We start from the raw sequence: 15,103 nt of genomic DNA, 5'->3' as shown, positions 1-15,103 counted from the left end.
GTATTGGGGTATCCTTGCATTGGGGTAGCCATGGGGGTGGGGGGAGGGGTCAACACCCCCTCCCTCTTTCTCACAGAACAGAAAGTTTCAGGAAGTGGGCTCCGAAAGAGTGACCTGGATAAAAGGGAAAGCTTGTAGGCGAGCTAGCAGTGGCGGTCCAAATGGAGGGGTCATGGAGGCGATTCCTTATCCCATGCACAGAACATTGTGGCCCCACTCATTGCACCTCGGCCTCATTCCGGATCGGGTTGACCATAACTGCTGAGGGGGGATAAGCGAAAAAAAAAAGAAAGAAAGGAAAGTCCAGATCCGACACACTGTGGGAATCGATGTAAGGGAAGCTTTCTGTGCTGTTTGCTTTGATTGACGGTAATTAGCGATGTTGCTGATGGCAAATGCTTAATTTCTTCCACGTTTAGTCCAACATCAGATTGGTGCGTTGATGTTGAACATTACCTTGTGTGCACCACTGCTGTTTTTCTGTGTAGCACACAGAACACACAAGGGGAGGTGTTTGCTTGAGGCATTGTTGTGCACCATACTTCATAACCTCTGAGAAGGTTGAGCATACCTATTGCCTCACATGGCACATGTGAGGCAATAAACCATCGTCCATGTGAGGCAGGCAACTCGCCTGGGTGATGGATATGAGGAGGGGGGAGGGATGTGCTTAAAAGCCATCAAGAACAAAGTTGATGGATAAATATGGCCATAGGGAGAGCGTCTCGTCACTGCCTGATCGCTCAATGCCAGATGGCTGTGGCCGTTCGCCTAGCTGAGGCTCACTTGCCCCGTCATAGCACGTGCTACTTGCCGCAGAGAGCCCATCCTAACTAAACATCTCGGCAGTTTTCAGAATTGGCTGGTGTCACAAGACACAATGCTTTCAAATTTCTCGAAGCTACCAGCTGGCTCTTATTTTACTGCGAACTACGGATGCCGCAATTTTCACAAAGGCTTCTAAACAGGAAGCAACCCTGCTTCGGACTGTCTACCTCATCGATTCTCGAGTGTGATCAAATAACAATATGCATAGTGTGATGACTATAATACCATGATCCCAAGTTACTCCCAAAGATCTCTTCAGGCAAGTCAGACAGCAGGTTACCAAAAGCGAGTGAAACTTGCATCATATGATACTATTGAAGTTCTAGCGTGAAGCTTCATTCTTGTATTTTTAAATCTAGAATAGTATAGCATGCGCGCAACGCTGAAAGCACGATTGAGTGACAGGTGACTTGCAAAACAGTGCTTGCCAGCTTCCGTACATGGCCATACCACTCACTAGAAGATCAGGCTGGGGAACAACGGTTATTTTCACTGTTAGCCGGGCTGCAACAAGTCTGGCCTGTAAACAAGAAGACACACGATAGTGCACCGCGTTGGTATTGTTTGGCCTCGTTTTTAGCACTATTCGGTTTTCCAAGTCATGTAAAAGCTAAGTCATCAACATACATCATATAAGTGCATCAGTTCATAAATGAAATTTCCTTTTTTTTAATATTCTCATTTTTAAACATAGCATAAGGATGATAGAATAATTTGAGGTGAAGTGGCTCACACCTTAGCAATGAAATACTTTTGTCAAATGTTAAGCGAAGTGTTGTTTCGGCAACGCAAAAACATGCATCCTCGTCGTTAAAGCATTCTTGTTCAGGCAGTGCTAGGAGTTTGTCTTTGTGGTGTGTACAACCTCCATATATATATATGAAGATAGAGAAATGAAGGAATGGGAGGAGTGGTAGTTGTCGGTGGGGAATCTCTCCCAACGAAATAAATTTCTGGCTACACCACTGGAACCTTGTACAAAAATTCCTCCTTCAAAATTAATTGAAGTTTTGAATCTCCTCTTGTATGCTGTTTTAACCAGCATTGTCATGACTGAATTCTGTGGTGCTACTGAATGTCAGTTTTCTTGCCTGTGTACTGCTTGTTGCCAGCAGACCTGCTGCACATTTCGGGCATCACTCACGGAAGTGCTCTGGGACTGGGCATCCAGGGTCAGCCGCCATCACCCACAGCTCATGGCACCGAAGCTGATGGCCATGGCACACGTGGAACAGATGTCCTAGATGCTTCCGATGCCGAGATAAGGCTTGAGAAAAGCAATATCTTACTCCTAGGGCCTACGGGGTCAGGTGAGTGAGATTTCTTTTGAATTCATGACAGGCAGTGTGTGGATTACTGTTATAGCAAAAAAGTGTTTTGCTTTTTAAAAGCACCCTGAAGTTTATTGATATTTGATGCTCTGCTTCCAACACGTGCCCCGCGTGTGCCGCTGCTAGAGCAGTTAGCCACTATAGCTGTGGCTGACTATATCGCACAGATGAGGGATCGGGAAATAAACTTGCTGCTGCTGTGGAAGGGTTTCCTGATGAATGTCAGAGGTACATGATGCGGACATTAACTAAATTGGCAGATTGGTGCTCTGAAATAACAAATTTTAAGTTTCTGACAATGAACCTTCTGTAAATTAAAAATTAATTGAAATTTGAGAGCTGACTAGAGCTAAAAGTGGATGTAGGAAACTGGCTCTTGCCGAATGCCATCGCCTTAGCATTTGAGTGACATATCGGGAGGCAGGCCACATTACATATGAAAATGATAGAAAACATACATTCATTGCATGTATACTGAGTGTCATAATTGTGCTCATCAATCAGCAATACTTAATGCTCCGTGTTCTTTGTTATGTGCATGTATGTCATAATCTTGCTTCCTTCATATCTGAGCAAAGTCAGGTTCACCATACAAACGCATTGTCTCATATCTTTTATTTGCATTCAGATGGAAAAGGTGAAAATGTATTGCGGCATTAGACTGTACACACAGAGATTTATTTATTTATTTATTTATTTATTTATTTATTTATTCACAGTACCTTACAGGCTCCTCATCAGAGCATAGCATAATGGACGCTTTACATGGTTAATTATATGGTGACAAATCCATATATATATATATATATATATATATATAAGACACTTGGAGACTGACAAAGAAGCTTGAGAACAAGTTATGGACCGCGCAAAGAGCGATGGAATGAAGAATGCTAGGCATAACGTTAAGAGACAGAAAGAGAGCGGTTTAGATCAGAGAGTCCACAGGTACAGACGATATTCTAACTGACATCAAGAGAAAGAAAATAGAGCTGGGCAGGTCATGCAATGCGCCAGTTAGATAATTGTTGGACCATTAGGGTTACAGAATGGGTACCAAGAGAAGGGAAATGCAGTCGAGGACGGTAGAAGACTAGGCGGAGCGATGAAATTAAGAAATTCGCAGGCACTAGTTGGAACCGATTGGCGCAGGACAGGTGTTATTGGAGATCGCAGGGAGAGGCCTTCATCCTGCAGTGGACATAAAACAGGCTGCTGCTGCTGCTGATATATATCAGTGTTCTCAGTGTTCTTGTTGCACTTAAAGAATTTTAAAAAGTCATTTCTCATCTAACTGTGTTTTTGTACCCTACAGGGAAGACACTGTTAGCCCAAACAATAGCGAGGTGCCTAGATGTGCCATTTGCCATTTGTGACTGCACGACGTTGACACAGGCTGGTTACGTTGGGGAAGACATCGAGTCAGTCATTGCCAAGTTGCTTCAGGATGCAAACTTCAATGTGGACAGAGCGCAGCAAGGCAAGTTTGCTGTGAACAATGCTAATGTAATCTGCGCAGTAATTGATACCCAGCCTGAATTTCGCCACTGACGTCATTTTCGTGTTGTCACAGCACAAATTGCTCTCAGTATTATGATGTGCTAGGCTTGTGTGAATATTTTTTTTTCTTTCATTTGAAGCAATGTCGAAGGGAATAGTAATTAGTGTCAAATGAATTCGAAGTGAATAGTTTGAATAGCTGTAAGATTTGCATAAAACCTTGACATAACAAGCAGTTATAGCAATTATAATAGCAATTATAGCAATAAAGCTAATAATAATAGCAATTATAGCAAGCAATTATAACAGAACTGCCAGTGTAACAGCCATGAAAACTAGCCTTTCTCTTCCATCACTTGCAGCTCGATGTAAAGTTTCCCTTTTATCATTATTTCACAAAATTTTTCACCATACAACACTGCTTGATGTATCCATTCACACTACGCAACTCGTCGCATTGATCATTCTTACAAGGTTCACGTCCCTTCCTGCAGCACAAATACATTTTCCCAGTCATTCGTACCTCGGACGTCACTAGTGTGGAACCACCTTCCCGCAAACATTGTATCCATCTGCAATAATTTCTTGTTTCGTTAGTTGCTAGAATGCTGTTTAATGTACTTGTATATCTTGTCCTTTTTTTGTATAATAGCTTTTGTAATTGCTAATTGTATTCCTTTTGAATTCACTGCACGCTGATGTGCGTCCTGCAGGACATTTATTAAAGTTTTTCTAATCCAATCCTACTGAATTATTTGTCAAATTGTATTTTTATGTTGTATTTTTTTTTCTCTTATAAGACTTACTGTTTGAATTTACCTGTAACCCACTCCCCTCTGTAAGCTTTCACAGGCCTTGAGAGTATAATGAATGAATGAATGAATGAATGAATGAATGAAGATGTCTACAAATATAAGAAAAGTTGGTTCCTCGCTTGTAAAAAAGGAATTTATTTTTTTCCTAATAGTCAATGCTCATTAGAATGGACTGTAATAATACAGTGAAACAGTTCCATTATATCTGAAGTCCAGTTTATCCAAAACTAATGCCACAGTATGTTGTCAAATGGTAAAACTTTGCATATACAGTATAACTTTGATACTGTATAACAAACTTCAATACAATGAAATTCTCTATGTAGCAAAGTATTTAACTTTATATAACTTATGGTCTTTAGAACACCACGTATGTTGAACCTCAATATAGCGAAGCGTGTTTAATCTTTCGTCACATGTAGAAGTACTAAGAGAGTAAATGAAAAAAAAAAATATGTGACACATACGATGTCCCTCCTCATTTCTATACATTGGGGGCCTGTCAGTGCTGCTCATGTTGAGTGCACACAAGCCCACGCATATGCTCTTGTTATGCAGTGTTATGCAACAGTGAAAGAACAGAGTTTTATATGCTGTTTTAGTAAAGGCTAAATCATTGTGAAGTAAGGAACATTGGTTGCCAGACAAGTTTTCAAGGTGTCTTGGCTCATGAGAAATATGCCATTCCAAACCCCTTGCTTCTGTGCATTTGTAAGCGTACAACAGAACTGCAACGTGTTATCCTTATAGGTTACAGTAAGAAACTGTGTGGCTCTAAGAGATGGTGTTTGACATAATTATTTGCGTCTGTTACATTAGTTCATCAGAGGATGCAAAATAGTGGCATTCCCTGGCCTGCACAGGAATAGTGTTCCTGGATGAAGTCGACAAGATTGGAGCTGTGCCAGGCATCCATCAGCTGAGAGACGTGGGTGGAGAAGGGGTGCAGCAAGGCATGCTGAAGATGCTTGAAGGTACCTTGGTCAGCGTGCCTGAACGCAGCTCTCGCAAGCTTCGGGGCGACGCCCTTACTGTTGATACAACGAACGTGCTTTTTGTGGCCTCCGGAGCTTTCAATGGCCTTGACCGCATTGTTGGACGCCGGCGCAATGAAAAGGTACTATCGACCTTGCTTTTACTCTAATAGAAAGAGGGGTCAGGGGCAATGTTACCACATTTTATGTAACCTTTGGTTAACAAAGCTTTGTTCCTGGTCTCCAGAATGGCATGGATAACTTTGTTTCATGCACTCAGGAGCATTTCAAGCATTTCTTTTCTGGTATTGCAGGCACTAATAAATAAACAGTAAAGGTGGGTGGATATCCGAAGTTTCGAATACCAGTTGAATATTATACAAAAGCTATTCATATTTGTGTCCGAAAAATAACTATTTGGCATTTTCAAATAGTTGAAGCTAACCAAATATTTTGCAAGAGCCTACTGTTAAAGTCTTGCTGGGGTTCTCTGTCTACTAAAAAAGGATTGAAGATTATCAGAAGTGAAGAAACAGCCAACAAAACCTTTGAGTCAATGCTGATTCAAGATGAGTAATGCAAGCTTCGTTTTCGGCTTTTCGGTAAAATCCTACATGACAACCATGATTGGTGCTTATAGTCACTTAGTGCTTTTGAAAGTCCAGTCATGTGGCAGTTTTATCTTTTACGCATTGCAATGGGTCAGTTTACATGTAAACAACAGGACCTTCCGCAGCGTTTTTTTCTTTTAGCAACTTCTGACCTTTTTTTAGCAACCGTTTATTTAATGTTTTTGAAAAGCTAGATATATAGCAGCCATTCATTCTTGGAAAACTTCTTTGCAGCTAAGCTCTACATATACCGAGAGGCTATTCATGTGGCTTTTTAATGACAATTGGTAATCTTGTTATAAAACTGATAGCTGACGGCCTTTTTTGCACTAGTCAGTACAGGCATGGTACCAAATAAATTATACCAAAGCAAATATCGATCTTCGATACTTACTATGCGTATTCGATTCATATTCACAAAAATTAATATTTGCCCACCCCTAATAAACAAACAGCCTTTCCAGAGTTGCAAATTCTTACTGAATCACAGATTACTTTTAGCAAAAGTGCCACTGAATTGCCACTGAATTGTCACTATAATGAAGTAACTAAGTTTTTATAACCTCTTGTCCATAGAACACCATCTATTTAGAACCTCAATGTAACAAAGTGTGTTCGTATGCAATTTCACTATAATGAAATTTCACTGCCGCCACAAAGCAATCCCAAGACAATAAATGAAAACTTCCGCGGACGCAGATGGTCAAATGATCTAATTGTAAGGGGGGGCTTGCAAACGCACCTCTCAAATCGTGGGCTGCATAACAAGAGTGATCGCCAAAATGGAGCCACGTCATGTTCCATATAAAGTCCAAGTGCAATAAGATCCTATCGCGCCCTGCACACTAGAGTGTACTAGACAGTGGTCGGAGTGGGCTGAATGGTGTTCTCCTGCTGAGGCGCTGCGTGGGGAAAAATAGTGCGAGTGCGCTGCGAGCGAACTGGATTGGGGCGGAGACGTGTTTCACGGCATATTCAACGTAATTTCACTGCGGGCGCTGAGACCAATTGCGTGCATACGCTCTTATAATGGTGCTTTATTTCAACTGCAAATTTATGTTGACACCTTTTTGCTACGTATACATGTTTGAGGCATGGGTTATACAACATGTCTTCAATTTTGCTGTCGTCAAGTGCGTCGTCTGCTAGCGAGCACGCGCTTGTTGCGCGGACGCTGGAAGAAACCCAGTTTTTTCTCGCAGAAAGTCTGTGCAGTAAAATTTTTGAGGGTTTTATTTGCCCTGGTGCACCCACGTTTCTTATCGGCTGGTACCAATTGTAGGTTTAGCCAGGTGAAGTGCTGTATTTAACACTGTTTTCTAAATGTAACACGTCATTTTTGCCACAAAGCTGCTTATCTGCAACATGAAGCTACATAAAAAGTTTTTATTGATACTGTGTCATTTCCTGTGCTGTTCTTGTTGGTGGAATATTGATCAGGGACAATGATCAAAGACAACAATATTATAGTGAAATAAAGCAGGTTGACTGCGTGGCACAAGAAGATGCAGATGACCAATGTCCTTCTAGGTAAACCTAAGAATACATAGACATATATATTCACAACATATAGAAGTAGTATGTAAGAAAAAAATTATCAAATATTCAAAATGCACTGATTGAAAAAGTGAAAGCTCCTGACTGGAATAAGCGTGTTTCTTTTAAAAGCTGCACCAGCCCCAGGTGAACCAGTCGACTTTCCGAGGAAAGGAATCAAGGCAATTATTGGATGTTAATATGAACAATGATGTTAAGGAAAAAATATTGCCTATGTACTCAAACTGAATCGGGGAGACGGGGAAGTCTTTATCAATGTAATCTCCGTAGCTTGTCTGGCGATCTTCAACGTGCTGGCAGGCAAAATGAATTAAGAACATATAGTCTAATTGAGTGGTGCTTGCTGTTCAAATCGTATTCGACTTCAGAATTCACTATTAAAAATAATAGCTGTTTTCATTCGAATGCAACGCATAACAGGACTTTTAAGGTCTCGAAGATGGGGGCCCTTTGCAAGTGAGGACTCTTATTCCGAATGATTGTGCTGCTGGAGAGTCGTGGCTGCTGCACAGAGGCGCACCAGTTACTGAGAGAACTAACGCATGGGTGCTAATCAATTTTGCTGAACCAGTTCCCAGCTGTCATTCAGTATAAACGCCTCGATTTGGGGCAGCCTGTACATCTGCTAACTTGATTCAGGCAAGGAAAACATTTGACAGTCATGTCTGCAACCCATTAAAACTGGGTGCCCAGTGTGGTGCCACACTTGTCTTCTTCAATGAACACAACAGATCTGGAAATAGCTGCACGTGTATGTGAGGCATGCTGTTCCTTTAATTGATTCAGTAATGTCCTTATGATAGTGCATTGGACAGCTGAAAGCAGCCGTTTATAATACAGAAGCTGCTTAGTTGAGCGGACATACAGTTCGGAATGACATTACATTCTGGTATGAAATGTATATGAGACTCTAGGGAAAAAAAAAAACGAAGGCTGGAGCTGCCTTTTTTTTTTAAATCTTTTTAAACAAAATCTGGCATTTTACGTCTCCCTATAAAGTTATGAAGCACCCTGTTCAGTTCTCACAGCATGGGGTTCTTTAATGTGTGCCTAAACAGAAGTACACGGGTGTTCTTCCACATTATTTCTATCAAATCTTGCGACCTGGTTTGAACCCGTGAGCTCCAGATTTAGCAGCACCACGCCATATTCGCTAAGTAGCCACTAATTAGGCTACTGAGCCGCTTTTCATTTCTTTTTGTTGTTGTTAAGCATGGACCAAACATGGTCCAAGATTTATCATAATGAATTGTTTGCTTATTCAAATTTGCTTTTTTTGATCGCCTGATAATTTGGAAAATTCTACAGCCTCATTCTCTATAAGAAAAATTGGCCGACGACTGTACTTATTTGCATGAAAGGTCGAATTTCAATACAACGAAATTTCCATGGAATGAAGCAAATTGCCCATTTTAGCGACTTGATTATATCAAGGTTTAACTGCAGTTCTACTGCCAAGGAGCTCGTACTGTATTGTGATGACGAGCTGTGGCCTTTACACTTCTGTGACAAACTGTACAGGTTCTAGCAGGATGCAAACAAAGGGCACCTAACCAGTTTAATATAATCAAAGGTCTGCTCTTTTGATTGAACCATACCTAAAGAACTGGCATGGTAACTGAATGGCGGTTATGCGAATGGCCTTGAACATGTTTCTGGATTTGTTCTTGGCCAATTTAATGCAGAGTCGTAGAATGCATACTCTGTATGTGCGGTGCATTCTAGCTTGAAATCGTCTGAGGCTATTTCTAGCTTCACCGGCACTGTGAGGTCAAAGTATAAGGTCTACTGATGGCGGTTCGTGTTTCCCCGCCTCTCTTTGCAGTATCTCGGTTTCTGTGCCCCATCACTCGACTCTCCAGGGCGGCGGGCCGCCTCACAGGCAGGGTTGGCCAACGCCTCGCCCCACTCCAGTGCCAGTGATGACAATGCCGAGCGTGATGCTCTGCTTCACGGTGTGGAGGCCCGGGACCTCATTGAGTTTGGCATGATACCCGAGTTTGTGGGGCGTTTCCCTGTGCTGGTACCTTTCCACAGCCTGAGTGAGGACATGCTGGTGCAGATTCTGACGGAGCCGCGAAATGCGCTGGTGCCCCAGTACCAGATGCTCTTTGGCATGGACAAGGTGGGTTGCCTCCTTGGAGGAGCTCTGAACCACAATTTACTCCAAAGCTTTGTTTTCACCTAGCACCTCTAAGGCACTGCCTAAGCAACGTCCTCTCGCAAACATTTCCAAGACCATGTCGCCGTCACATGCACTCGGGGAGATGCAAGGCACACATGCATGCATAAATTAAGTGCATCTGCATGTTTGCCATCTTTAAAAATTTGTGCTCACCATTGCTTTGTACTTTCTATAACTATACAACAGGATTGCATACTTAAGTCCACATTGTTGAGTAACATGCTTGGCATTGTTGCTTGCCTGAATTGGTTAAAAAAAAACACGCTGGTTGCTCTATAGTATATGAGCATTCTTTTGCATCTGGTAAGTGCTCTACACGCTGCACCTGTGCACCTTAGTCTCTGTACCAGCAGCCTATGATGTCATATCCCGGCACAATCTTGCTGTAGATAACGATCCTTTACTAATACATAGTACTTAATTTTCCCTCAAAAACAAACAAGAGTGTGAACTGGGCTTTTCTTGTGCAAAAAATTACCCTAACATGTGAAAATGCTTGGATTACGTGACATTACAGCCATGCCTTTGAGCCATGGTTCGGGTGCAAAATTAAACTAAGAGAGTTCAGTCTTTTATTTACTCATCTAACTGGTATCTCTTTCCATAGTGTTCTTGCCCAGTATCACTGTAGCCATTGTGCCCTTTGGATTGTTCGAATAAACAACTGAACTCTAACTGTATAGCTTGTGGGGCCTGGTATCGCACAGGAGTGCCGACCACTGTGGGTCAGGGCTTAGCGAGCCTCAGGGCCACGTCAGCTGTCATCTCGCATAGTCTAGTGTGCCACTCTGTGTGCATTCAGCCTGCAAAAGGTGGCGAGCGCTGCATGTCAAGAAACTCAGTATAGCCCTAGGTTGGCCCTTTGAGGGTCAATTTTGTTTTACCAAATGTGACCCTCCCATGGTCAAATTTCTTTATTGCAGATTTAAAATCGTCACCCTAATCCTATTTCGAAAAATATTTGCTGCAATTTCTTTAGACTGACCATAAAGTGACCAAAAATATTTTATGTAGGTAAACATGCATTTCTTATTCATGAGCACAGATGGGCTTCCATAAATACTTATAATTGGGGTGTGCGAATATCAAAATGCTTGAATACGATTCAATTATAAATACTTAGCACCAAATATCGAATAATGATATACACATGCATTCATTAGTAAGTTGGTTTATTTTAACCTGTTGGAACATTGCAATTGCATTGTCATTGGTAAAAAAATTAAACTAGTTAGCCGTTATACTCAAAGCTTTTGTATTTGGCTCATGTTAGCATCGAAGAATTGAATAATTTCTGCTAGTTGTCTGTTCTCGCTAACCTGTGCCTTAGTATACCCCATCAATTTTACCTCAGCTCAAACACATTTGACCCTGTACCAGTTGTCACTCATCGCATTTTCTATCAAGCAATAAGCTCAGAATTGGGCCTGGAACCAGCAAAAGAGTGCACCCTCGCTGTTCGCAAACCCGTGCCCCTTGTGGCTGAGGGGCTGGCTATTCTGCACAGCTTAGACATCCAGTGGCTAAGCATGTTTTACAGGTGAAATTTCACCAGCAGCATGAAATTATTGCAAAATTCAGCAGAAATTCATATACACTTCATTAGATTAGATAAAAAGAAATGCTAAGAACCATGTTTGCTCCCGTGTGGCAAGCAATATATTCGATTTGTTTAGAATATTAGTATCCAATCGAATACGAATATTAAATATATCATATTCAATAATATTTGAAATTTTCGAATATTTGCACACCCTAACGTATAATAGGAATAAAAATACAGATACACTGAAATAGATATATTCTGATTCGGCACTTGAGTAGTAGACTATTAGTTCGCATCGGAGGAATCACTGCTCGAATCGCTTGCAGCACAGCAACCAGCGCGCACGCCCCTAGCATAATCGAGCCATGTGTGTAAGCAGGATTCGGTAAGCACACACAAGTAAACTAGATGGTTGTGCACCCGCCATATAAACCAAACGGGCGAGAGACTTGCAGTAATCCTTTATTTTGTCACCAATGAGGGACAATTAGTTTTTCTGGGCCGAGTCTTGAGAAAAGAAGCATAGGCATGGCAGCATCGTTTGTACGCAGCTGCATTGTTTGTATATACCAGTGCCTGCCTGTGAACTGATGTAATTGCACCCCTATGAGCAACAGATGGGCGAGCATGCAGACGGTGCCATAAACATATGGCATCGACCATTTGGGACTTCTTTGTGACAGCGTAAATTTACAGCATTGACCCTCAAAGAGTTAACGAAGACAGGCTTATTTGCCTCTGGCGACACCCATTACTGCACAGATGCCTGGTCCCAAGGTGGCATGGGAAGCAAGGAGGCCCCCACTCCTACGGTGAAAATTACAGAAAAGACGGTCACTAGCACGTCGCTGTGGGAGAATGGCTCTTCGCGACTCACCGCTAAGGGAAAAGTGTCCCTGTGGCTATATGCTGCGTGCTCTCGCGATGACCGGCGAGCCTGCTCATGAGAGCTGAGGCAATCTCCATTGGCTTGGGCCTCGGATAAGTGTGGCTTGGTGTAGTATGACCATGCGCAAGCACTAGGCACGGCTCTTTGGCATAGCATTCGGAAAAGGTGCAACACCAGGCAAGTACTTGTCGAAGCTGTGAGGCACCATAGGCTAGCTCGGGTCTGAGCGAAGCCCAAAACAAAGGGGTCGGCGGGTGTGAGAAAAAACATGTATGCAGTTGGTGCTGTCCTGAAGAGGTTCTCTCGTGTGCTTGCCCAGCCAATCATGTTGCCACAGCCAGCGTGGTTGGTCGTGCAATGCGCCACTGCTGAAAACAGGTCTGTGAAAAAAGCCACCCCGATAAGCGTCGCAGGTGAAAATGTAGAGGCGTAGGGACGACAGAATAAGCAAACGCTTGCACAGATGTGACAGGGTGCACCGCAATCTCCACGAGTTACACAGTTTGGCTTGGAGAATGTGCTCCAAATTTGAATTTCTTTTTCAGGTGGAACTGACCTTTGAGCCAGAGGCATTGAGAGCGATTGCTCATTTGGCCATGGAGCGCAAGACCGGTGCGAGAGGACTGCGGGCAATCATGGTGAGCAGCACAACATACTGACTTATTTTTGGCTACATTGCAAAGCTGTCTGCGACAGGTGTACAGAGTAGTTCAATTTTCTTGAGATTCTTGAAAAGCAACAAAAGGAGTTTTGATAAGTGATTGTTTTTTATTCAGCAATAGGCAGCCTAATCCAACAGGACCTGCTGTTATGCCAATAACCTTCATGGTGTTACTATGTGCATAAACACAGATTCTCAGAACGACCACAGGATTGATATTGCCCTTTGTCTTGGCTGCAGATGCATGATTACTTAGTGTACAGTCAAAGCTAGCTATAACGAAGTCACATCCATCACTGAAATTCGTTTGTTATAACCTATGCAGTCAGCGTCTAAGTTTTCGGACTCCCAAGGGACTGTGAAAACGTCCGAAAAATTGTGCAGTCTAAAAAAAAGAGTGCAGGTAGAAAGCACAACACTTCATAGGTATTTCTTGAATGGAGAGAGTCAATGATGGAGTACCAGACTTGTGCAACTCTGCCAATGTATTGTTGAGGCGGCTCTGAAAAAATTTGTTTATAAAAATTTCTAAAACTGTGACAGTGAGTGTCTTCAATGTAGCTGGCGCTATCTTCAGCTGGGTCAACATTGCCTGTTACTGCTTTAGCCCGCAATAAAATCGTTGATTCGCTTTTGCATGGGTTCCGCTTGCATGCGATGATGTTTCCTTCAATTCCAGCCAAAATCACATCATCACTGTACACTGATCATAGCGTGATCAGTGCTGGCGTCAACTCCGCATACAGTTCGAGATCTTTGTCAGCGTTGGTGAATCCTTCAAATGTTATCCTGCTTTGAATCGAAATGCCAGCAGTGCACAGGTCGTCGAACACAAAGTCCACAGAAGGAGATTGATCACACATGCTGTCATTCTCTCCGGGTGAGACAACTGTCTCGGTGCCAAGTGTGAAGGGCATATGGCAAAAGCAGTTGCAAAGCGCTTCTTGTGTAACTGCCTTCCACAAGTCCCCAAGCATGCCGACAGCAGACCTAAGGTCAACAGTGAAACTTTTGCCGCTGTCTGAGCACAGCGCCATGCGGCTGAGCCACACGTGACCTGTACAAAAGCTTCAGGTTGTGGATCACGCCTTGGTCCATTAGCTGCAGGATTGCTGTTGTGAACAGGTAGGGTTTCCCCCCTTAGAACACCTTGGATTCTTCGATTTCCCTATGAGGAGCATTGGAAGCTTCTTGCTGCCCGGCATGTTGCTGCCAACAAAGACGGTCCTATGCTCTTTACTTTGTTTGCCACTATGGCAGGGATCACCAATAAATGCAAGTGTTTTCTCTGGGAACATTTTGTAGAACAGTCCAGTTTCATTGCAGTTAAAGATGTTCTAAGGTGCGAATTGCTGCAACAAAGACTGTAGGTTTTCATTCCGATACTGTGTGACGGCTGAATCATTGACAGCGCCAATTTCCCTGCACATCTTAAACTTGGGGTAATTACAATTCTCAATAATTTCTGAGCTGCGCCATGACTGAACTTCAAATCTTCGACGTTCACTTGAAGTGCGAAAGCCTCCGCCTTTTGCTTCAAGATGCTACCCAAGACCAGGATTCACTTTGCGATCATGGTATTTAGCCACACGAGGAGCACTTCCTCAAGCTTCGGATAAACGCCTTGACTCAAATTTTTTTTTAGCCCCAGTTGACTTTCCGGCCACTTCCAAGATCTTCAACTCGTTTTTTATGAAATCCAAAACCGTTTGCTTTGGAATTCCAAATTTCTTGCCCACGTCGACTTGTGACTGGCCGCTTTCAACTTGCTTGACGATGGCAGCTTTTTTTTCCATCGTCAGCCTACGATCGGGCTTTGCACACTTTGAAGCCATGGGCGAAAATGATGAAGGCATACCTAGTAGGCGCCATCACTGTCAGCAGTGAATCCGCTTGATGAAAAGTGCAGCACCAAACAGCGGGAAGCTTCTTAGCGAACATCAAAGAGAGCGCACAGAAGCACAACACAGCCACACGACCTACCACAAAGCTAACCAAACAACATATGGATAAACACAAAGGGCTATGCCCATAGTTACGACTGGCTGCGGCTGCCAATGGATTGGCGAGCAAGAGTGCTGGTTTGAGGTTTTAATACGATACTGTGGCCGCGGTGCTACGGCCGGCTATGGCTAGCGGACCAGCATGCAGGAGTGGGGTACGGTTATAGTGGCTAGATGGGTAGGTGTGCCATCTCCCGGGCGGG

At 43.0% G+C, this 15,103-nt stretch overlaps 1 protein-coding gene across 2 annotated transcripts in view; it reads left to right on the top strand.

The window, feature by feature from the left end:
- The window catches only part of ClpX (Caseinolytic protease chaperone subunit), a 38,003-nt gene that overhangs the window by 17,732 nt on the left and 5,168 nt on the right, over positions 1 to 15,103 (top strand). The window contains exons 6-10 of one of the 2 annotated variants that reach the window (XM_075679613.1): positions 1,941 to 2,138; positions 3,475 to 3,639; positions 5,338 to 5,591; positions 9,442 to 9,741; positions 12,782 to 12,874. In XM_075679613.1, the coding sequence (XP_075535728.1) occupies positions 1,941 to 2,138; positions 3,475 to 3,639; positions 5,338 to 5,591; positions 9,442 to 9,741; positions 12,782 to 12,874 (1,010 nt within the window). The remainder of the gene's footprint in view (positions 1 to 1,940; positions 2,139 to 3,474; positions 3,640 to 5,337; positions 5,592 to 9,441; positions 9,742 to 12,781; positions 12,875 to 15,103) is intronic. The other variant, XM_075679614.1, reaches the window with a different exon arrangement.

The sequence above is a fragment of the Dermacentor variabilis genome, chromosome 2, assembly GCF_050947875.1.
Source record: "Dermacentor variabilis isolate Ectoservices chromosome 2, ASM5094787v1, whole genome shotgun sequence".
Lineage (NCBI taxonomy): Eukaryota > Metazoa > Arthropoda > Arachnida > Ixodida > Ixodidae > Dermacentor > Dermacentor variabilis.
The sequence above is the reverse complement of the archived record's forward strand: the minus strand, read 5'-3'. Positions and strand labels throughout refer to the sequence as shown.